We start from the raw sequence: 24,301 nt of genomic DNA, 5'->3' as shown, positions 1-24,301 counted from the left end.
TGTATACTCCTTTTATAAAAAAAAAAAGAATAATGTTAAATCTTTCTACTCTTTATTTTTACAAATCTTCCAAATTATTAAATCAAGAAAATGTTAAGTATATTTTATGTTTTCAAGATAATAATACATGAAAATTTTCATTTATTACTTATTTTATAAAGTAATAAGAAGATTATTAGGAGGATATAGGAAAGCTATTTATAAAAACTTCTTATAACATGTATTGTTTACAGTATACAGTATACAAATGAATAGTTATGTAAAATACTTCAATAGTAGTCCATTTAAACCCTGATCATCTATATATAAAATGGAAAAGGAAAAAAAAAAGGAAGTAGGAACAAACACAAATCAATTGAATTGCATTATCCGTGGAGCAAACCTCAACAATCTATCTAAAGCCTGGGGCATGAACTTTCTTGCAAACAAATGACAAACATTGGTGCTCTTGCCATTGTATTGACATTTTCTCCCATACCTTAGCCTATTCAAAAATTCAACAGTCACATCCGTTCTCATAAACCTGGATGGATGGGGTCCACCCCTTGACCAATCAACCCATGTCAAAGTTCTATTGGAGTTCCTCTGCCAAAATTTGATACTAACCAAAGTGGGCAAGTAGTGTTCATCACCATAACATCCATTCCTGCAATACTTCTTAAACACTGGGAAGTATTGTTGATCAGAGACTATCTCAATGGCAAGGGCACGGTCTATTTGAAACCATTGTGAGCCCTTCCTCCACTGAGAAAGCTTAACTTGTGGCCTCATCCTTGGGCTGTACCTCCCTCTACCCACTGAGCCTGGCATATCATAGGCTTCTATAAAGGTCTTGGTTGAGTTCATAAGGTAATTATAGATAGTTGAGAAGTTGAACAAGGGAATGCATGATTCTGAGAGTAGAACAAAACGTTGGTTTGAAAAGTCAAGAAGTGCATTTGCTAGGAGACGCCTCTCTGCCCCTATCATGTTGAAGTCACCCCATCTTACCTCCTGCATCGTGTTACCGGAAGAAACCAAATTAAGAAGTATTGGTATATCTTCGGATAAAAGTATTTCAAGTGCTGAAGTACTTGTTTCATTTAACTTTTATTAAGAAAAAAATAACATTCGTTTTTAATTTCTAAAAGAATGAATTTGAAACATCCCATGGTGATAAGTAATATAATAGATCATGTTCGAGAGAGCAAGATACATTTTTTGTCAAATAATAACCCAATTTAATTGGTTGTAAGTTTCACTAATTAAAAATGATTAAAAAATGTTTTTTTCTCTCAACAACGTGACTATATCATGCTACTAAAAAAACGTGACAGGATTCAAATCACTAAAAGCAAGTTGTCATAGCAAACATAATGGATCAAATTGAGAGTGCTCTTCTTGGGCTTTTATTAGACAATGAGCCCATGTCCATTAATAGACTAATGTGTTTAGTTTGAGACCCAAACCAATTTGATATATGTCTTGAAAACAAAATGGTTAGAAGTTTTATGAGCTGCATGTTCAGATTATCTGTTGCATGTGAGAGACAGTATGAAGAAAGGAATTATGAAAAGTTTGATGAGGACGTTTAAAAGTGTGCGCAAATGGAGAAGAATAGAATTTTCTTGGAAGTGCAAAAGGAGTGGAATCAAAGAAAAGCATTCACAGTTTGCTTTAACATCTCAACTCCGGAAGCAACCAACAAGAACAAGGAAAAAAATTAGATTGGGGACATAGTTTAGGTTACTTTATCTCACTGTACGGAATGATGGGAATTCAGATCCTTTTCCAAGAAGAACAAATGGATGACCAATTGACGAATAACCACTGTCCACAGAGATACAATAACTATGGGTTTTATTATAAAAAATTGGTTCACTTTAAAGAATAATAGATCCAGTAAAAGTATAATTTTTCTCATTCTGAATAAATGATTTGAAATGCCATTATTTGCAAGTATAGGGATTGATTGTTTGCAGGCTTAGCTGGTATCTGACTATTTGGTATCGTTCATCAAAGTTTCCTTTTACAAGAAATCCTCAAGTCCTGACCACGAATGTGACTCTAAACTAAGACTATACGCTACACAACTCATAATATAAAGTGTTAAACTCTAATTGGAAGAAATTCTCTTATAAAAAAGTGGCTGCTCAGGTTCATGCAGACAGGTGTTACCCTATTCACAAGGTTTTCTTTTTGTTTAAGCATATAATAAGAAGAAGGAACTTATTTTTATTATAGAATAATGGGTATAATTAAAATCCTGAAATAACTTAGTACCTAGGTAGTTGCCTAGCAATATCATCTACATGTTTAGTGAAGAGAAGAACCGTGTGATCATTATAACATACATTGTCATGTTGAAACTTGAAATAGAACGTCAAAACTTAAAGTTGAATCCTAGATTCATGAAAATAAAAACACTCTTGTAAAAAGTGGAAAAAGAATATATCATTAGCAAATAATTGTGCTCTAATTTTCTCTTGAAGACTTGCAGGCCTTTGTCAAAAGAACACAACACATGCAATAAATTGAGGAAACCATTAATTTTGGCGTTTATTGAGGAGCACCTCGTGTTTGACATTATTATCAAAATCGGTTTTGTACCGTCTCATAAAAGCCAAGAAATCCCAAAAGGTGAATGGAATTGGAAAAATATTGTACTTGACCCAAAAAATGGGTAAAAAGACTTCAATACATACCCTTGGTTTTGGGGCAAAGTTCATTATTATTATTCTTGCACTTTGAGTACGTTAACAGATATTAAAAGCTAAAACGTGCATTGTGCTGTGATCTATGATCCATTGAAGGTGGGGGGGGGGGGGTATTTTTTTTTCTTTTAATTATTTTAATGAAATTGAACAGACTGAACACAGAAAATGCAAGCCAATTACGAAATGTTTAAGAAAATAGCACACACTGACCTTGCTTGGGATTCTGCGGCCATGAAAGACAGAATTTGTAGGCACTGTTTGATTGAAAGAAGGGTGTGAATGGATATAGATAGAATATAACCCTTCATTTCCTTTGAAGAATCTCTCCCATAGAGGAGCCAAAAACACAGGTCCTTTTGTCAAAAACATAAATGCAACCTTTGGGGTGTGTTTGAATGGGAGTTTCTGAATCCTAGGAACCATAGAAGCTCTCCACAGCAACTCTTCTTCAGTCATATCGTGCATAGCCTTGGTTGGTCTTAAGAAACCCCTTAACCCATTTTGGGTGAAGTTGGTGACTTTCGTATGATTATTTGACGTTGAGATGAGAACAGAAGGAGAGAAAGATGGGTGGAGAACTTGCTGGAATTGAAAGTTGAGAGACAAGTCTTTGAAATAGAAAGTGATGGTGATTCCAATGAAAAAACCAATAGTAAATACAAGGACATGAAAGAAGTTAAGCATATGTGGTTGAGCACTGAAGAGTTTGGCTGTTGCACAGGAACGTTCTTGGTGCTTATTATTCTTCATGGCGGTGATGATCAACGAGAATAGGTGTTGAAGAGAAAAGAGGGAGAGGGAAGGATCAAATATTGATACAGAATGTTGGTTGGTCTATTCTCTGTATGATACTAAAATTGGTCACAAAAATTATCTATATTCTGTATTTGACGGAAGTGTGAAAACTATGATCTAATTTAAGAATCATTTATTTTTTTATTAATGAATACATAAATTATATTTATGTATACTTTAATTGATTGCATAAAAAATTTTATTTACCATATTCTAATATTAAATTTTATGAAAAAAAGGTATATTCGCATTATATTCTAATTGGCTGACGGTGTAAAAATATTTACAATAACAGTATATTAAAATTAAACACATCAAAAAGTTTATTTTTTAATAATTAATATAAAAAGGATATTTGTGGTGACAGTTTAAATAAATTTACATTGAAGTGGGTGTGTTTTTTCCACTCTTTTATTTTTACAATATGTTGGTTATGAAATGTACTAACAAAAAATAAGAGAGTTAGGAAATACTTCAATTTGTATCCACTCATAGTGTAAAAAATTTTACATTATTAACTAATCAAAATATACTTAAATATGATTATTGTATTAATTATTGCTGATATGATAATTCATAATTGAGTAGTAATGTATAATTTTTCTCACACTATTAATGTAAATTAAAAAATAATAATTCAAGGCTTCATTTCATTGTTTGTAAAACTTGTGACCATGCAATTAGTTAAACTAATTCTTTTTGAGAAAGAGATTATTGAAACGAAAACATATCCTAGTAAAATAAAATAAAATTTTAAGTTGACCAATAAAATCATTTTTAATTCTTTACCATTGTTGGGTCTGAAACATATTGACCTGATATACAAGAATAAAAAAAATAATTTAACGTTGCTTTTGATTTTTTTTATACCAAAAACTTTGTGAACATGCATAAGTCAGACCGTTAAAAATAATTAATATCACGATTCACGATATCTACTCTTATTAAGTAATGTTTTAGAATCTCACCGAGCAACAAATTCAACTACGGCTAAATCTGTTGAAAATTGTTAAAAAATAAATACAAAATCTAAGATGTGTCTATACGAATGTTTTGCCTTGGGATACTATAAAAAATCCTTCAATATATATAGATAAAATACACACGATTCATAATATTTTCAGAAAAGAAAAAGAGTGAAAAAGTTAAATGAAATCATAGACCTCTTTTTTAAATTAATACATTATTATAGTTTAAAATATAAGAATAAATATGATGAGATATAACATATAGTCAATGAAAATAAACGAAGTTGATAAAAAAAATTAAATAAATGTGCCATTAAAATAATGTAAAAAATATATTGCAGTTGAAAAAAAATAAATAATGATATTAACTAATTATAATTAATTTCAAAATTTAAATATTGCAGTTTAACATGAAAAGTATATAATTTAGTTGATCTAGCCCTTCATCATCATTCTTTCTTTTAATAAGCAATCACAACTAGTCCTTCCTTCATTTAAATAGCTATAATATCAAATATTCTCCGTTATTTCAGTGTCATATAGTCAAATTTTCAATATATTTTAATTTATTCAATTTTAATAAATTAAAAATAATAATTTATCACAATTATACTAATAAATAATGAATTTTCAAATTTTTTAGAGTTTAATTTTGATACATTGTCAATATAAAATTTTTACATTATCAACTAATTAAAAATTATTATAGATATAATTTCATGACTGGATGATAATGTAAATATTTTTTTACACTATTAATGTATTTTAATTAATTTTTTTATATACATAACTCATTGTTTTACACACCGTAGAACACCCCAGACATATTTCTTTTAGGGCTAAAGGAATGTAGGCTAATGTCTTTAATTACCAGGCCTGGGCTTGGAAAAATGGTAAAGAACTTATATTTCTGCTTTGTTTTTATGTCATTGGGTCAGTATTTTAATTCACGTGACAAGATTTTTAGATAAGGTCCATGAGGGGTAAAGTGAAAATAAATAAATCAATTAAACTTTTTTGCTTGATTAAAACATTATTTATTAACGAAATGATTTTGAACATTCCATTTGATTAAAATTAATTTCCTTCGGAAATAAAAATGTATTATTATTTGTATTTCATGCAATGAACTATAAAAATGATTGAATGGTGAATATTGTATCTTCTAATCTTTAAATATCTTTTTGGAATTTAAATAAATGACTTTCCTAAACAAAATATTTTAGGAAATTAAATAAATCTATATATATATATATATAATAAAAATAATAATTCTATTCTTAAAATTTACAAGGTAATGTGAAAGTTCCAAATATTTGATGCTAATTTAAGTCTTCTATCAATATTCTTTATTTAGTAGAAAAAATATTAAAATAAGTAAAAAAGTCACTCCCTTCGTTTCAGAATGATGTAGCTTAAGATTTTTTTTTTCACAAATATTAAGAATAACAATATATTCACTTCTGTATCTCAATTTCTGTAAATGCACTATTAAACATAGTTATTTACAAAATAGTAAAAAGAAGCACTTATCCACTAGTTTTCTCCAACAGCTTGTGCTCAGAGCATGATAATTTCCAGAAACAAGGCTACAATTTAATGGCAAAAGTTTCAATAACAGTTCCTCCCTGTATTAGAAAAACAAAAGGCTGCCAGACAACATCCAACTTGAAAATTTACTTCTGGGACATGTATAGCCAAAAACAGACAACAAGGAAAATAATAGTATAAAGAAATTAAAAGCAATGACAAAAGAAAAAATAAGTACATACAGTCTACAAAACTAACTTATGGGCTCAGCACTAAGAATACATGTGAACAGCCTCAGTCAATAACAACAGATGAAGATAAATCAAAATCAATCCTCAAATGCTATAAAAGAAAATCTGGAATTACTGGCGTTTGGGAAACCACATTTAAGGGTGAATTTTCTCTTTGATGAGTTTTACGCCTACCATGGCGGTGACTACTCTTTTTCTTCCCCCTCTGATCATGCTCCTCCTCTTCCACAATCTTCTCTTTCCCTCTCTGTCTTCTCACTTTACTATGACCATGACTTTTGCTACTTGAATTTGGGTTTTCAAGGTCAGGTTTTTCGGCATCAACTAGATTTTCTTTCATTTCGGATGGAACATCTGTGGATAGTTTCTTTTTCTCCTTTCGCTTCCTCGATGACTTACTAGAAGGATTACTTTCAGACAAACTCAGTTTGGTTTCACTTCCTAGAAGAACATCTTTTATGGCACCAGACAGAGAATCTTCCCTTGGCTCCGGCCTTTTGACTGAGATCAGTGCTGTCACATCTCCATCATCCAATTTCACCACTACAGGCCTTGGCTTCGTTTGGCTTGTCCTTTTTTTTAGAAGAAGTGATTGCTCTGTCAGCTTGGCAAGCTCTGCAGCTCCGTCATTTATATTACTGTTTGACTTTGGGTCATTTGCGGGAGGATAATCATCTGGAACAATTTCACTCTTCTCTGAAGGAAGATAATATAATCCATGTCGCTTACGGTGTTCCATCAAGGATGTAGATTCATTCAATGGCTCTTCAGTTTTCAATAGATTGAATGAAGAAGCATCTGAAGTAGTGGTAAGGTGAGGACCTCCTATGCAAAATGAACTCGCCGAAGGTAATTCAATATCACCACATATAGCTTGTAAGTCTTCAAGGTTCTCTTTAAGAACTAAACCATCTGGTATAGCGACTCTTCCCTGTGCACTTGTTGAGACTGGACCAAGTTCCACGGTAAAAGCATCACACATCAATTTGATAATGGCTGAAACTTGACTATCTTTATTGTCCATACTGTCCACATTCTGGACTGAATTATCAATTATTTCTGCTTTAATCAACAGAACTAGGGCAAGTATGTTACGTGCTCTCTCAAGGACTTCAACATCCTGGTTTGCTACTAGCGGGCCAAAAACTAATTCGATTCTATTCAATAGGCTTACAATGGATTCAGGCTTTAAATTCTTATTTGCCAATAGAATAGGAGGTGTAAATGTTTGGCCATGAGTGACAACTCTATCTGTGTCAGTTTCAACAGAAAGATCTTCAGAAGATTCAGTTGCATTCCTTGGGTTAAAACCCTCATCCTGTTCATAATTTGAATCTTCACACGTTGCCAATTCAGCACCTGCAGTGTATTTTTTTACAACAAACAACTCAGACTGTCCCCCAGCCAAATTACCAGAAAATGAGGATGCGGCCCCTTCATGTTGCAGAAGGTAACAGTCTAAGCAAAAAATTAAAATTTTAAGAGCAGAATTAATATAAACTGCTCTTATTGATGGTGGCAAGAGACTGGTACGAGGCTGTAGGAGTGCATCCATCAGTTCAAACGGATTGCTTGCAACCTCAACATACTCTCCAGCAACCCAAGCAGCAGCACACAATATCCTATGCAAGTGGACATTACCTAGTAATGCAGGGTCAATCAACAGATCACGAGCAACCCGAACAAGCTGCAATCTAGCATCCTTAACTCTCATGCCGATATCAACGAGCTGAGTCTCAATTTCTTCCCCCCTTTGGCAATTAGGAATTGTCGACATTTCTCCAAGAAGAGAAACATACCAATCAAAGTCAACAACAATCTCATACACATTTCTACAACAAGTGGTTAAAATGGAACCCAAAATCTCATTGCAAAATTCGGGGTCAGACTTCAACGCATAATTGAGCAACACCCCGGAGATTTCCGCAACATTGCTCTCAGACACCATGGCCATCAACAGGCGGAGAGACTCAATTTTGATATTAAAATCCTCATCACTCAACGCCTTAATCACGGCTTCCTTATTCTCCAAGACCGCCCACAAGTGCTTGGGCACAGCAACTGAAAGTGCATGCAGCCCAAGATACCTAAGATTAGGATCCTCATCAACCAACAACTCCCTAACCTTTGAAACCGCAAGCTTAACAGCAGATTCATAATCACTCAAGCTAGTGAGCACAGTCCTAACACACTCAAAAATCAATGACTTCGCTCCAGATCTCCTCATATGCTCACAAACAGGTTCAACAATCCTCTTCCCCAACCTCGGTTCCAATGGAGCCAACTTACCAAATATCTTCAACACCTTAATCAAAATCCAATTATTCTTAGAATCAACCAAAATTCTATAAAACTCCGGCGCCAACGGAAGATACGACTTAGGATCCTTACAAGCCATTTCGCAAAAAACCCCAATGACCGCAGTCACAATCTGAGGATCAGAACTTTCAAGATTCTCCACCAAGCGCTTGAAGCAAACCCTAACAGAATCAGGATACTTATCGAAGACCCTCAAAACGACGGCAATAGCCTTCTTCCTAACGAAAACCCTAGCAGTAGAGAGCAATTTGAAAACCTCGGGAGTCAAATCCCTAGCGAGATCGAGAGTGGCAATTCGAGACAAGCAATCAAGCGCGAGGCCTACCTCGAAGTCGTTGGTGGAAGAGAGGTCCTTACGGAGCTGATTGGTTATGAGGAGAAGAACGGGGGTGTGGTCGTTGAAGGATTGGGAAGCGGCGTGGTAACCGATCCTCTTGTGCGCGAAGCGCGAAGAGGACATCACCTCCACCACGTGGAAGCACGCCCACGACATGTCGACGCCGTAGACGGCGGAGAGATAGGAGAGTTTTTGAAGAGCGGTGGATTTTGTTTGCTGATCGGTGGATTTGATCTCGCGGCGGATCTCCTCCGTGGCCTTGGAGATGAAGGTGGATTCTCCGATCAGTTGGAGACGCATGCCTTTGATTATATCTTCCAGCGTCCGTTGGAACAGGTTCTCCATAATCGAAGACCCTGCCATTGGTGCTCCCCCTCAATCAACGATGATCCTAAGAGTCTCCGTCTGAACTTGAAATGAAACAATCTTGCTAGAGGAGGAAGGAGGGGATTCGAAATGGGCTCAACTGTTGGGCCCAAGCTTCCCAAGACCAATGGGCTTCTAAACAATTGCCCACACAGATTTTATTCTACTTAGCCCATCAAAAATAATTATTCGACCACCTTTGACATGATAATTGAGCACTGACTTGTGTTTGTTTTTTCCTTACTTTCTAACCCTTTTTTCACCAATCAAAAATGGAAACCTGTGTCTGCAAGATAAAGCTTAAGCACCCCACCCTAGGTCATGCTTACTGACACTTTTCACTCCTATCCATGTTGATATGACTCTATTTACTTGGTGAAGCAAAAAGGTACCCTTACTTTGGGTCACATAAGTGAGGTTAAATCAGTAGCTATAGTCCCCAACACTCAAAAAATAAAAAGGCCCTGGATATATAAACGGGTCACTCAATAATATTAATTTATTCTAAACAAAATAATAATAATTATAATTTGTCTTCTTACATGTACTAATGCTGCAATGCATTTTTACTGAAGGTGACTTTCCTTTCCTGATGTTAAATAAAATTTAAAGCATGTTGAAACCCAATTTTATGTAGAATTATGCTCATGTTTTAATGGATTTAAATGTAAGTTTGAATTGAAACCTCTGAATCATTACTACTCCACTTGTGAACAACAAAACATACAAATTCGTTTAGAAATTCCTAGAATCATATATATTTTATCCAAATAACATATCAATTGAGCCTCCCTAAAGATGGGCATATCATTCTAATCAATTCTCAATCTATTATTAGCCATTAAGATTGCTCGTTGATTTTCATTCTTCGGATCATAATTGTCCACTAACATTTTGACGATTGAATAACATTTAATTTCCATCCCTGCTTTATTCAGTGGAGCCTTCTGCTATTTTTTTTTTCTGGGGGATGGAATTTGATATTAATATCGTTACTTGTTTTAGTTCATGTGTTAAAAAAATTACAATTCGATTCTTACATAAAAAATGTTTATAATTTTTTAAAATTTTAATCCGTGTATTCAATAACACTAAAATATAGAAATTTGTATAAAAAGATTGAAATAAAAAAATTTAAAAGTGTGTGAAATAATTTTTTAATTTAACTGAGTATTAATTAATCATTATTCGAGAAATATGGAGGGTCAAAATTTCATGGGATGCAATGGGTGTTCTTTCAGTGGATGCCACCATTGACAACTTGGTTATCCCCAAATGCTGCATAAGTGGGTCTAAATTCTAACAAAAAAGGGAGATGGGGATACAGTGGGAGGGAAGTTAGATACGAAAATGCCCTGAACAATATATGTACTATTATATAAATATATGAGGGTAAAGTTACATAGTTTGGGATTGACTATTGAAGGAACGGATAAGGAATCTCCAACTAAAGTGGGATTAAAATCAAAAAGGTAGAAACCTGTAACCTTAGTGGATCCATTTGGGTAAAAGGACATGTCAATATTTTAATGGCCAGACGTGTGCCATAGCTGTGTCTAATACATGCGTATGTAAAGGAGGAGGAGATAAAGACGATAGTTACGTTCATCTTTCTTTCCTTTTTCTTTTTTTTTCGAATGTTCATCTAATCATTCAATTTAATAAATCCACATCTTTCTTTAAAATCCAACTGCTTTACAAAGCTAACACTAATAATCATATAATATTATAGTAGTTAATAATTAAAATTTATTAAAAAATAATAATACCCTTATAAATAGAGAGAAATATTACTAAGAAAAGTAGAAGGGTTAATTGATTGGGGTGAAGAGGACAAGAAATGTGATGTGGAAGGCGAAGACAGTGTAAAGCTTAGCCGGGCGTGCCTCTGGGAAGCGCCAACAAACTGAATCCACATTGTGTACTCGTGTGTTCATGTGCGCTCGTCAATGCTCATCAAAACCCACCGTTTTATATTTCCTTGATTATGACTTTCCACCTACAAACAAATTCAACTAATGTAATACCCATCTCCTCTTATTCGTTTCTCAATATTCTTCAATTTCTATATGCGCTAAACGCACCTCTACATGCCCACTTCAAATATATCAATTTTGTTGACTACCCTTTTGTTTAATGTCAGTCCCTCCAAATATACACTGCACATTCATGCACACCCGTAATACTGCATTATCTCTCCATATAAATATTCTTATATATATTATTTTTATCACATTAATTATTTAATAATAATTTTATTTTACTTTTTACATATATAAAAAACAAAATTTATTGCGTAAACAACATTTCGTCTCTCTGCCGATTCCAACTTCAAGCCTTTTGAACGACGAGCCATAGACAAATAATAAAATACCACACAACCGTTTCTTTCTTAACAGTTTACGTTTCGTCATTAAATTGGCTATTACTAATGTATGGTCGTTTTTTTAATGTCGCTCACACTCGCAAAAATATTATTTTATTATTAATGATGGTAACACGTCAATTTATTTTAGCCACACTATATAGTTTTTATATTAAGTTATTTTTTCTTGAGAATAAACTATTTTTTAATCATCTTAATTGTTTTTGTGAAATAGCTTTAGATCTTAAAATTTTGAGCCTGTTCACTATATAGCTATAAAAAAAATTTGAAAAATAATATGCAATATTGTTGAGTGCAATGACGATAAAAATTAAATTTAAAATCTATAGTTACTTCCATTGATTTAATTGCACTGTAATATTAGTTTGATACCGCCTACACGCTTTATCCAATATATTATGTTTAAAAATATAATTTGTCAGTGCTGTATTTTAAAGTGATTAATTTTCTTTTTTTTTATATAATATTTTGTCCCTTTAATGATGAGAGGGGATTGAGAACTAGCTGACTATGCGAAAAGTCAGATTACTACACTAACAATCAAACAGCTTGTTTATTGTCCGAAAATTTCTTATTCTTACTGACCGCAAGTTAAATAAAAAAACAAAGATTCTCAAAATGGTGATAAGATAAATTATCTTTAGAAACATGTTAAAACATAATGTCTGGTCACCGTTTTAAGCATTGTTACTATTATTATTATTAATTATCTTTAGAAACATGTTAAAAATTTTATTATTTCTTTAAGCAAATAAATAAAAAGAGAGGTAATGTTAATTATCTCAGTTATTTATTATCATATAAACAAATATTAGTTATTAAGAATATAGTTGTATAAAAAATAATTATTCATTTTTAATAAAATAATAATGAAAAATAAAAAAATTACAAAAGCTTCAAAGTAAAAAAAATGCGGGGGAGTATAATTTCAACTCTAAAGTCAAGTTTAAGTGTAAAAATAGTATCAGGTACAAAAAAATATATTTAGTATATTAAAAATATTAATCAATTAATTAATTGAAATTGATAAAAACAATTATATATAATAAATTTTATTATACTTTAAAAATATTTATAATATTAAATAATTAAATTAATAAGGTATCTATTGAATCACTTGTATGAATGATTAAAGTATGAGTTGTTATAAATAATTATTTCTGATAATAATAATAAATTTTTTTAATATTTATTTTTTAAAATTATAATTTTTATTATATATAAAATTAGCCACAATAAAAAATTATATAACCAATTTTATTAAAAAATAAAAATTTAATACGTTAATATTATTAAATACTATAATTTTTTATAAAATCATTATTTATTTTTTAATTATACATCCTTCTTAAAAAAATAAAATACTAATAAAAAATAAAAATATAAAAATATATAAAAAAATTACACTTAAATATTTTTCAATTTTAATAATCTATTTAAAGTGGGCAGAATCTCAGTAAGTAATTTACATCACATCCACCACGTCTTTTTTTAAATAAAAAAAACTTCGATAAATGCGCATTTATTTTGAGCGAGCGTGAAGTAGAATTATTATCATTTAGCAGCAAATGACATTGTCATCCAACGTGGCATATGTGGCCACCTGGCACAGACCCAGATATATATAATTGGTCCTCCCTCGCACTCGCGCTCGTAGGTTCTCTTTGTTATCGGCGTAACCAAACCAATCTCCTTCTTCATCTCTGCTTCACAATAAAAAGATTTAGAGAGAGAAACAATTTTGCTCTCTCTCTCTAACTACTTTCTCTTTCTGGAAACTTCGTTGCAACCGCAGAGAGAGCTCAGGAAACTCACTAATCTCATAGGAAGAAAACAAAGATGATAAAGTGTTCACGCACTTAGAGACAAGTTTCCCGGAAAATAAGCAGCCAAAGAGAAACAAACAAACATACAAAATAGAAGAAGAAAGTCCGAGAAAATTTAGAAATAGAAAAGCTCATGGAGACGCCGTTAGACGGAGGAGGAGGAGTGGCGGTGCTCTCGAATTCCATCAACAAGGTCGATTCTTCATCGGCTCTATATGGCGGCTTGAAGTGCTCGAAACCGGAGTCGCCTATTTTGATTTTCTTGTTCTTTCACAAAGCGATTCGGAATGAGCTTGACGTGCTGCACCGATTGGCCATGGCATTTGCCACCGGCAATCGCTCGGATATTCAGCCGCTCTCCGAGCGCTACCATTTCCTCAACTCCATGTATAGGCACCACTCCAATGCAGAAGATGAGGTGCAAATCTTGGTTCAACTTTATGTTTTTGGAGTTTGTTCATTGTTGAATTGTTCCCTTGGTGAGACAAACGGGAGTAGAAAATGAAGGTTTTATAGCTGTTGCATTATCAAAGCCGAACCCAAATGGCGCTCTTATTTGTCTATTCTCTCGGTCAAACGATGATGCTCGCTAACTCGCTGGTGTATTTATGTTGCAAGAGGAGCAATTTTGCCTCTCTCTTGTCGATTATTTTTTGTGTACAGAATCAATTTACAGGCTATGCATCTTTCTTAATCTTCTGTTGCCGTTCGTGGAAATAGATGGAAAAAGGAAAAGTAGAACTGTATTATATAGCACTTTTCCTTGGGGTCGAAACTATGTTCGGGTGCCAGAGAGTATTTTAAAATTAAAACAGTGGATATGATTTCCTTAATCACAGTGACGTTTTACGATCAAGTAGATAGTTGTTGGTTTTTCTCAATTTTCCCAAATTACGAATTTGATCAGATAAATTGGATGTAAAATCCAGATATTTTCCTTTCCTGGTTTATTCGCCTTACAGAAATAATGTCAATGCAAATGTTGTGACCATAGCGTGGATTGTGCATGAAAAACTAAGCTTAAACCTCCTTGTTTGTGGTTTTGTGCCATTGCAAGGTTGTTCACTTATTTGTCAGCAAAATATCTGCAATAAAACTGATCGAATGCTATATATCAGAAAAAGACCAGTTTGAATGCTAATGCTGATACTAATTTATTACTGAACTGAACTTTTATAAGCCTGTGTGTTAATGTGGTTAGATAACAGCTTGTGGTGAATAAACTTATTTCATTTTCCCCTGTTTGATAAGAAGTGATCTTTTACTGTCAGCCCTTCAATACGTTTCTTGTAATAAGTTATTGAGATGGGAGGGCTTTATTTCCAAATTTGAATTATTAGAGCTTCCTATAGATTTCTTGATTGAGTTTGATGACTGCTTTTATTACAATGTTAATGCTATATGCTTTGCCTGTGCATCTTTCTACCATCTCCAAAGCATCTTATTAATTTGGATTTATCACTCCTTATCTTCTGCTATGTTTTGAATATTCTGAGGGAAATATATTCTGGTATGTAGGTGATTTTTCCTGCCCTAGATATACGTGTGAAGAATGTAGCACAGACTTATTCTCTCGAGCACAAGGGTGAAAGCAATCTTTTTGATCATCTATTTGAGCTGTTAAATTCATCCATGCATGACGATGAAAGTTTTCCAAGAGAGTTAGCATCCTGCACAGGAGCTTTGCAGACATCAGTTAGTCAACACATGGCAAAGGAAGAGGAGCAGGTATAAATTTATTTGATTGCTTTTTCCTTGTATTTCTCTCAGACTTATATAATGAGATAAATATAAGGTAATGTTTCTCCCTCTTTACAAGAGAGAATTATTATTATCATTGATAAAACAGAAATTTATCCACAAATAGAAGATAATTACAAAGAATTTGCCAAGGAAAGAATTGCTAGTTTTTCAAACTATTGGATCATGTATGTGTGCCTAAGTGGCTAATGTAGTACAACTATAAAAATTGTATTAGTTTTTTACGTTTAGTGTTTATTAACTGATTTATGCTTTACTTATTTGATGAGTTAAGTGTTCTTGTAGAGACTATTACTTTTAAACAATCACTTGGGCTTCATCTAGTGATTCAACAAGAGTAATCAGTAGCAAGACCTGCAATAATCAATTAAGTTGATCAGGCTTTATAAGTTAACATTCTCAATGATTACATTCCCCGGAGATGCTTTGCATGTTTGATTCTGCATAAAAAACTGATACATGTGTGTTTTTTGCCCGACACTACACTTTGTTGTGTTTGAAATGAACTCGCATCTCATATATCTAACCTCTGAACCAAACACATTAGCTGTCAAAAAACCAAAGAGAGAATCTTGAAAATCAAAATTTTCAGGGCCATAACGAAATAATAGTTAGACATGGTAAAATGTTGAACATTTTTATTGAATTATATCAATAACCCTAATTAATATTAGTAATTTTTTTCACTTAATTTATTAAAGAATAAACTTTATTACTGGCAGGAATTAAGACTATATAGCTAGTGATATGGCATTCTAAGAACCAATGCCTCAACACATACTTTTTGTGGATGATATTGTCATTTTTGTAAAAAGGCTTTGTAACTAAATAGTTTTTCCTGGTCAGATATGGTAATAAACAAGTTCAATAAGACTGGAGTCAGCAATGTTTCGGAGGTTAAAAAAACTGGGACATCCCATGAGTTGCACAGGTTAGGTATATTGGACCCTTCCTACAGAGTGATAGGTCATGGGGGTAGTGAAAATAATTGTTTTTCGAAAAATCATGGTGAATTTTCTATAACTTTCAATTATAGAAAAAAAGAAAGAAACAGAAATCAAGTTTCAGTTCTTTTGAACTAGTTTTGACTCCAAAACTATCAACTAAAAACTACTTTGTGAAATTACGAGTGCCAAACACATAATATTTCTAAACTGGCCTTATTGTATCTAGTTACCCGGCTTTTGGAGGTTGGCAATCATCCCCATCATTTAGCTAGAAAAATACGTCAAAATGCAGTTTTCCAATTTGCGCTGATTAGCTTACATAGTTGTCATTCTAATGAGGGTACAAAACTGTTAGTTGACCTTTAAAAAGATGCCTAGAAGACTAGTCAATCTTGTACATGTGGAATGATGGAAATTTATCTTTAGAAATGTGAGTATATTTGTTTATGAGAAGTCATAAAAAAAAAGTTTCTCAAAAAAAGTGTTTTTAAAGGAATTTAGTTATGACTTATTGTTGTTTAGACTTTAGACATTTATTGAATAGCTAAAGAAGGAAGAAAAAAGCTATCTAACTTTTAGGACACTTATGGTAAGGATTTCTTTTCTTATCTCATGACTTAAAAATTATCCAAAATGTTCAACTATTTCTGCGTCGAGCTGAACAAGATAACTTCTCTTTTGGACATGACCCTGGGAAGCAAGGGTTGTCTTATTAAATACCCTGCCAAATGGAAGTGATATCCACATTGAATTTGGTGCTCAGGGTGCATGGGCCCACTCACATTAACATATTTATAGTATTAAACCATTGATGCAATATTAGTTAATATATTATTTTTGCTGCACTTATAACCTTTGTAAGTTTCTTCAGAAATTGAGTATTTCAAATATTAATCAATCAAATGTTTTTTGAAAAATTATTATTATTATTAACTTCTTAATTGTTTAAGTTGTTAGTAAATGAAAAATCTTATCACTTATCTACAAATTTTTACACTATTAACATTTCAATTTGGTAAATGAGTAAATAAAAATTAGTGCTAAAACTGAACTAGAAAAAGCATTACAAAAAATTTTTACATAGTTTTGATTGCAGGTAGAATTTGTGACATGGAGTAAATTATTGTGACTGATTAATGGGTTAATATGCACAATGAAGCTTTTCTTTTATGATGCTATTTACTGTGATAAATTAATGGGTTCAAACATATGAAGAAGCTTTTCTGATTAATGAGTTGATATACTAGCTGGGTAACATACAATCAAGTTCTACTGCTAGTCTCCCTTAAGGAAGTTTGCGCAATACAAATATCTGTTTATAAGCTGGTGTCCTAAAGGGGATTCGTAGAGTAACATTTTATCATGGCCCTGTAGTTTAAATGGCTAAATAATCTTATTTGTTTTTGATTTATTTTGTTTGTTTGGCAATATCAGGTATTTCCTCTGCTTATTGAGAAATTCTCTCTGGAGGAACAGGCATCCTTGGTTTGGCAGTTTCTTTGCAGCATTCCTGTGAATATGATGGCAGAATTTCTACCATGGCTTTCAAGATCTCTATCACCAGATGAATCTCAGGATTTGCGAAATTGCTTAATCAAGATAGTGCCACAGGAAAAGCTTCTTCAGAAGGTTTGATTTTTGCTTTTGAAGAAGATTGTTGTTTCCTTTTCTTTGTTAATGCTTTATTTATGCATTGAAGCTGATGAATGCTATTTAGTGTTAGCTGACTGCCGATAAGTATATTCTAAATTAGGAAGAATAAGAGGGAGAGGGAGTGTAGGGAATTAGAACCTTAAGCTGTTGTTAACAGAAATAATCAACTGTTTTGTTGGCTACAGTACAGAGAGAGTAGTCATAACGCAGTCAGGGAGAGTAATTGAGGGGTGTTGATTGTTATTGAGAAAAAGACAGAGAAGAGGCCAGATCTCTCAAATACCTGGGTGAGGGAAATTCTCTGTACTACTTGTATTCTTCATCTCTGTTTCATTCCCACATTGACACTTGAAGAAATTGATTATTTTCAATAAAGAGTACCTGTTTGTCTTGTAAGACTTGTATTCTGGATTTCTGGTCGAGTTCTATTTTTTATATTCATTTAATATGTAACTGTAATATATTTTATCATATTCTTGCTTATTGAAGGTTGTCTTCACCTGGATGGAAGGGAGCCATAACGTTAATACCACAGTGGAAACTTGTGTAGATCATTCTCAAGTTCAATGTAGTTCTAGGCCATTAACTCATCAGGTTGAGAAAGTAAACTGTGTATGTGAATCCACAACAACGGGAAAAAGGAAATATTCTGGATCTATGCTAGACATTTCTGATACCATTGGCACACATCCTATAGATGAAATATTGCTCTGGCATAATGCAATAAAGAAAGAATTAAGTGAGATAGCAGTGGAGACCAGAAAGATACAACAATCTGGAGATTTTGCTAATCTATTAGCTTTTAACGAAAGGTTTCAGTTTATAGCCGAAGTTTGCATATTTCACAGGTATCACTTTAATTTAGTTTTATCAATGTCTGTCTTGTGGAAGTGGAAGTATCATATCTTTCTCCTATTAAACAAATCCATACTTAATTTATCATAAGCCTAACCTTTATTAGAACTTTGAAGTATTGATTATTTATATATATAAATGCAGTATTGCTGAGGACAAGGTTATATTTCCAGCAGTAGATGGAGAATTTTCTTTCTGTCAGGAGCATGCTGAAGAAGAAAGCCAATTTAATGACTTCCGGTGTTTGATTGAAAGTATTCAAAGTGAAGGAGCATCATCTAATTCAGAAGTTGAATTTTATTCCAAGTTATGCACACATGCTGATCAAATAATTGAAACCATACAGAGGCATTTCCATAATGAAGAAGTTCAGGTGAGTCATCATTGCTTGTGATAATCTTTTTTAGTGATTAGTGCAAGATGGGAGTGTAGCAAATGCAACGTTAATTGCAGCAAAGAGGATTAATGAATTGGTTGGTGGGATTTGAATGTCATATATGGCCATTGGTTTATCTCTTTAGTTAATTAATTAACTTTTCTCTTTTAATCTATTTAGTGTTCTTAATCCCTCTGATCTATAGGTTCTTCCACTTGCAAGAAAGCACTTTAGCTTTGGAAAGCAATGTGAACTTCTGTATCAAAGCTTATGCATGATGCCTCTAAAATTGATTGAGCGTGTCCTACCATGGTTGGTAGGATCTTTAACTGAAGATGAAGCAAAGACGTTTCTGAGTAATATGCAGTTGGCAGGTTCTCTGTCTTTAAATTTCCTTGCATGCTAAAAGTAATTATATCTTTTAGAACTTTGTGTGTAATCTATATTTGACAACTTCTTAATCTCTTTCAGCTCCAGCAACAGATTCTGCTCTAGTAACACTCTTCTGTGGTTGGGCTTGCAAGGCTCGTAATGAAGGTCTGTGTTTGTCTTCTGGTGCATCAGGTTGCTGTCCTGCTCAGAGACTTTCCGATATCGAAGAAAATATTGGTCAGCCATTCTGTGCTTGTGCATCTGCCTTATCAGGCAGGCATTGCTCAGTATTAGCTGAATCAATTGGTAACAGAAGGCCAGCCAAACGAAACATATTGGAGTCGCACAAAAATGGAGATGTACCTGAAACTTCAGAGACTGAAAGCATTCAGAAACAATGTTGTAATGCTCTGTCCTGCTGTGTGCCAGGTTTAGGAGTAAGCAGTAACAATTTGGGGCTGAGTTCTCTTTCTACAGCCAAGTCCTTACGCTCCTTGTCTTTCAGCTCTTCTGCCCCATCTCTTAATTCCAGTCTTTTCATATGGGAAACAGAGAGCAACTCATGTGATGTTGGATCCACACAAAGACCAATTGATACGATATTTAAATTCCATAAAGCCATACGCAAAGACTTGGAGTATCTAGATGTTGAATCTGGAAAGCTGAGTGAGGGTGATGAAACAATTCTCCGGCAATTTAATGGAAGATTTCGTCTTTTGTGGGGATTGTATAGAGCTCATAGTAATGCTGAAGATGATATAGTATTTCCAGCTTTAGAATCTAAAGAGGCTCTGCATAATGTGAGCCATTCATACATGCTGGACCATAAGCAGGAAGAACAATTGTTTGAAGATATTTCCTGTGTTCTTTCAGAGTTCTCTGTCCTGCATGAAGCCTTGCAGATGATCCATGAGCCAGAGGATTTTAGTGTAAGTAATTTTGGAGCCTCCGATGCCAATACCAGTGACGCTATCAAAAAGCATAATGAACTTGCTACTAAGCTTCAGGGGATGTGCAAGTCCATTAGAGTAACCCTGGATCAGCATCTTTTCAGAGAAGAGTGTGAACTCTGGCCATTGTTTGGGAGACATTTCACTGTGGAAGAACAAGACAAGATAGTGGGTCGGATAATTGGAACTACAGGTGCTGAAGTTCTCCAATCAATGTTACCATGGGTAACTTCTGCACTTACTAAGGATGAACAGAACAAAATGATGGATACATGGAAGCAGGCAACTAAGAACACTATGTTCAATGAATGGCTTAGTGAATGCTGGAAGGAGAATCCAGTGTCTACAGCACAGACAGAAACATCAGATCATAGCACTTCCCGAAGAGGTTAGAGAATAAGCTTTTAATTTCTTTTATATTTTGTTGAAATTGTGGGATTGGATAATTAATAATACAGTGTTTTGTTCTTTCATAGGTGCTGAATATCAAGAAAGCTTGGACCACAATGATCAGATGTTCAAGCCAGGTTGGAAAGACATATTCAGGATGAATCAGAATGAACTTGAGTCAGAGATTCGGAAGGTATATCGTGACTCAACTCTTGATCCAAGGAGAAAGGCATATCTTGTGCAGAATCTACTGACAAGGTTGGCTCCAGTGACCATAATTCTCTGGTGTTATTTAATAGGGAACAATTTGCTGTATATTCATTTGATAACACTTTACCCTAGTCACCAAACTCCGATTGATGATTAGTTATTTGTGTTTTGTACTAGTCGGTGGATAGCTGCCCAGCAGAAGTTACCTGCTCTATCAGAAGGATCATCTAATGGTGAAGATATAGAAGGACACTCACCATCATTTCGGGACCCAGGGAAACATGTATTTGGGTGTGAGCACTATAAGAGAAATTGCAAGCTTCGAGCTGCATGTTGTGGCAAGTTATTTACTTGCAGATTTTGTCATGACAATGTCAGTGATCACTCAATGGATAGGTAAATTTCTGATGGGATTTCTTATATTTTGTAGTTGTATATACTTCTAATCATCTACTTGATCATTACAGAAAAGCAACCACAGAAATGATGTGTATGCACTGCCTGAATATACAGCCAATAGGACCTATATGCGTGACACCTTCATGTAACGGATTTTCAATGGCAAAGTATTATTGCAATATATGCAAATTTTTTGATGATGAAAGGTACCTCTTAGTTCTTACTTCAGAATCCAAAACATTTGGTATTAAATTTCCTATTTCCTTCATTTTGGGGGGACTTGGGATCAATGCTGTGGCCTTGAGCTTAACATTTCGTTGTATTAGGACTGAGATTGACAACTTATGGACAATATAAGGAGTGAAACCACCATTGTAGTGGAGAAAATTTTTCCATAAACCAATTCAACTTATGGAAGTCTCAGTGTAAAGATAGACATTGATTGATTATTAATGGTAGAGCCATATAAATTCTTTCTTCAAAGAGAAGGATAATACCCCAGTATTTTAAAATGCATGAATTCAAAATCTTTTGATGCTCCTATAATCAGATGTACCTATTTATACTTTTACAAACAATAAAATAATCAATAATTAAAATATTTAGTCTGTTTATATGAATGTCCTAGCAAGCAATATATATATATATATAGTTGATTATAATTAGTCTTCAAACATGTTTAATTAATTTTATTTTTCCTTATAATTTTTTCCCTCAAACTTTGCATCATTCATTTTCAGGAATGTATATCATTGCCCATTTTGCAATTTATGCCGAGTTGGACAGGGGCTTGGGATTGATTATTTTCATTGCATGAAATGTAATTGTTGCCTGGGGATTAAATCAGCGTCTCATAAGTGCCTGGAGAAAGGTTTAGAAATGAACTGCCCAATTTGCTGCGATGACTTATTCACTTCAAGTGCTCCAGTCAGAGCTCTACCTTGTGGCCACTATATGCATTCTGCTTGCTTCCAGGTCCATTTCGTTCCCATTCTAGGTTTTAGGTTTCAATCTGCTCTCAAATTCAATGGGGGTAGAGTAATTTATTCTCAAGAGCTGTGTTTTCAATCTTATACTTTGTTGTATTATATTAGGCATACACTTGTAGTCACTACACATGTCCAATCTGCAGCAAGTCATTGGGAGATATGGCGGTAAGAAGATTTTCTTTAATTAAGTCTCCCTTTTGCACTCAACTAATCCCTTATTCTCCACCTTTATGACTCTCCATAAAAAAAAAATATATCTTTAGGCGCACAAAAGTATGCAAAGGCAAAACAAGGCCACGGTTTAATAATCCCCTACAATCTTTCTAAAATATACTTGAGTTCTCAAGTTGAGGCAAAAAAAAAGGAAAAAAAAGATGTTGACAATTTGCATTTTGAGTTTTTCATATAAAGTTAAGTTTTTACTTAGTTTGGAAAAGGTAAAACTTGAAAAGTATACATCTCTTGATCTTTAACTGATATATGCTTATGTTGTTGCTGGAATTTGAGATAGCAAAAACAGTGTAAGAAGAAATACACTCCCTTTGGTTGAAGAATTCATTGAAAAAAATAAAATGAGAGATATAATTAGAATATTCATGACAAGTCTCAATACCTTATATTCTCTGAGTATGAGTGACTGCCGAGATAACTAAGACGCCAAATTTTTATCATCATATCGATTGGAATTAGGTGGGCAGTTTCTTTGACAACTATTTTGTTGGGGGTTCCGTATACTCTTCGCAGGGTATTGGGGTATAACTATTAAGGAATAGTTCCCATTGGAATCCTCAAAGAGGTACATGACTAAGCTGTTTCTCTATCTATCCAGGTTTACTTTGGTATGCTTGATGCCCTATTGGCTGCTGAGGAGCTTCCTGAAGAGTATAGGGACCGCTATCAGGTGAATACTTTAGTTGTATCTTATATGTTACTCTTCACTTCGTTCCTTTCAAAAGCTAATGTCGATTTTTCGAAAGAGAAATTTTTTTGCATTTTTGTTGGTCAGCAAAGAATTTTTAAGTTCATTGTCTGTTAAGCCAGTTTGGTAATCACAATGCAGGACATACTCTGCCATGATTGTGATCAGAAGGGAACTTCACTCTTCCACTGGTTGTATCACAAATGTGGATTTTGTGGCTCTTACAATACCCGGGTTATCAAATGTGAAGCATCAAATTCCAGCTGCTCTTAGCGTGCTTCTTTTGACGGGAGGTAGACTGAGTTTGTAAATAATTGTATAAAAAATTAGCAATGAAAATTTTGCTACTATGAGGCTGATTATTGTCTATACATAATGCAAGTGAATCACTACTTTTTGAGACCACCTACCTCATTATGGACAGAAGCGCCTAATCAGTTTTATAGCAATATTGTACAGAACAACTTTCTTCCGAACTTTTTATTTATGCATTTGATATTTTTGCAGCCCCTATTAATTTCTTTCTTCTTATCGTTAACTTCATTTAAGTGCGCTGATTGTCCTGGGATCACACTGCAATTTATCTCCTATCTTGCTTTTGTTGTTTTCATCTTTTTTATTTTATTTTATTATTATTGTTGTAATATGTTGTACCTACTGCTATATCATATGTTGTAATATGTTGTACCTACTGCTATATCATTTTGAGTCCAATTCTGTAATAATTCTAACAATTGTGACAATGGTAGGCTTGGACAAATAGGAAAACAAGAATGATATTTGGAGCGTATAAATGGTCATTGAACCTCAAATAGTCAGTCACAAGTCTTATGTAAGAATTTAAATTTAAATTTAAATTTTTAATATATATTCAATGACATATGTTAAGAAGTTAAAAATAAAAAGAATTATTAAAAATTTAAATATTTAATATCTTAAAACTATAAAATAAGTATTTAATGCATTTTTTTTTTATAATTTAAAACTTGTAATAAAGTGTATTTAA

The 24,301-nt window shown here is 33.4% G+C and overlaps 3 protein-coding genes across 4 annotated transcripts; 1 reads left to right on the top strand and 2 right to left on the bottom strand.

Moving 5' to 3' along the window:
• Positions 1 to 351: 351 nt before the first annotated feature.
• On the bottom strand, positions 352 to 3,446 carry LOC113855802 (glycosyltransferase BC10-like). Its single transcript, XM_027487432.1, has 2 exons — positions 2,907 to 3,446; positions 352 to 993 (listed from the first exon to the last, which is right to left on the bottom strand). The coding sequence occupies exons 1-2, from the start codon at positions 3,444 to 3,446 to the stop codon at positions 352 to 354; spliced, it is 1,182 nt and encodes a 393-aa protein (XP_027343233.1).
• A 2,452-nt stretch (positions 3,447 to 5,898) lies between these two features.
• LOC113855087 (AP-3 complex subunit delta) lies at positions 5,899 to 9,319 on the bottom strand. The gene has a single exon (XM_027486555.1). The coding sequence runs from the start codon at positions 9,257 to 9,259 to the stop codon at positions 6,332 to 6,334; it is 2,928 nt and encodes a 975-aa protein (XP_027342356.1). The 5' UTR covers positions 9,260 to 9,319; the 3' UTR covers positions 5,899 to 6,331.
• A 3,982-nt stretch (positions 9,320 to 13,301) lies between these two features.
• On the top strand, positions 13,302 to 24,012 carry LOC113854006 (zinc finger protein BRUTUS-like). 2 transcript variants are annotated; one of them, XM_027484783.1, is made up of 14 exons: positions 13,302 to 13,892; positions 14,993 to 15,202; positions 17,617 to 17,811; positions 18,325 to 18,683; positions 18,835 to 19,063; positions 19,272 to 19,440; positions 19,538 to 20,776; positions 20,865 to 21,036; positions 21,166 to 21,384; positions 21,456 to 21,593; positions 22,128 to 22,362; positions 22,482 to 22,541; positions 23,206 to 23,277; positions 23,437 to 24,012. In XM_027484783.1, the coding sequence occupies exons 1-14, from the start codon at positions 13,608 to 13,610 to the stop codon at positions 23,566 to 23,568; spliced, it is 3,714 nt and encodes a 1,237-aa protein (XP_027340584.1). In that variant the 5' UTR covers positions 13,302 to 13,607; the 3' UTR covers positions 23,569 to 24,012. The 2 variants fall into 2 exon arrangements, with proteins under 2 accessions (XP_027340584.1, XP_027340585.1); XM_027484784.1 differs by having other exon boundaries at positions 13,304 to 13,892; positions 19,272 to 19,422; positions 23,437 to 23,807.
• Positions 24,013 to 24,301: the final 289 nt, after the last annotated feature.

This window comes from Abrus precatorius, unplaced genomic scaffold, assembly GCF_003935025.1.
Source record: "Abrus precatorius isolate BTA unplaced genomic scaffold, Abrus_2018 Scaffold11, whole genome shotgun sequence".
Lineage (NCBI taxonomy): Eukaryota > Viridiplantae > Streptophyta > Magnoliopsida > Fabales > Fabaceae > Abrus > Abrus precatorius.
This window is presented reverse-complemented; position numbering and strand designations above follow the sequence as displayed.

Excerpts from the sequence above, each read along its gene's own strand:
- LOC113855087 (XM_027486555.1), bottom strand. The coding sequence starts at position 9,259 with ATGGCAGGGTCTTCGATTATGGAGAACCTGTTCCAACGGACGCTGGAA.
- LOC113855802 (XM_027487432.1), bottom strand. The coding sequence starts at position 3,446 with ATGAAGAATAATAAGCACCAAGAACGTTCCTGTGCAACAGCCAAACTC. Across the intron at positions 994-2,906 it reads GCCGCAGAATCCCAAGCAAG|GAGGTAAGATGGGGTGACTT; the intron begins GTCAGTGTGTGC and ends AACACGATGCAG.
- LOC113854006 (XM_027484783.1), top strand. The coding sequence starts at position 13,608 with ATGGAGACGCCGTTAGACGGAGGAGGAGGAGTGGCGGTGCTCTCGAAT. Across the intron at positions 18,684-18,834 it reads GAAGTTTGCATATTTCACAG|TATTGCTGAGGACAAGGTTA; the intron begins GTATCACTTTAA and ends ATATAAATGCAG. Across the intron at positions 21,385-21,455 it reads AGTGATCACTCAATGGATAG|AAAAGCAACCACAGAAATGA; the intron begins GTAAATTTCTGA and ends TGATCATTACAG.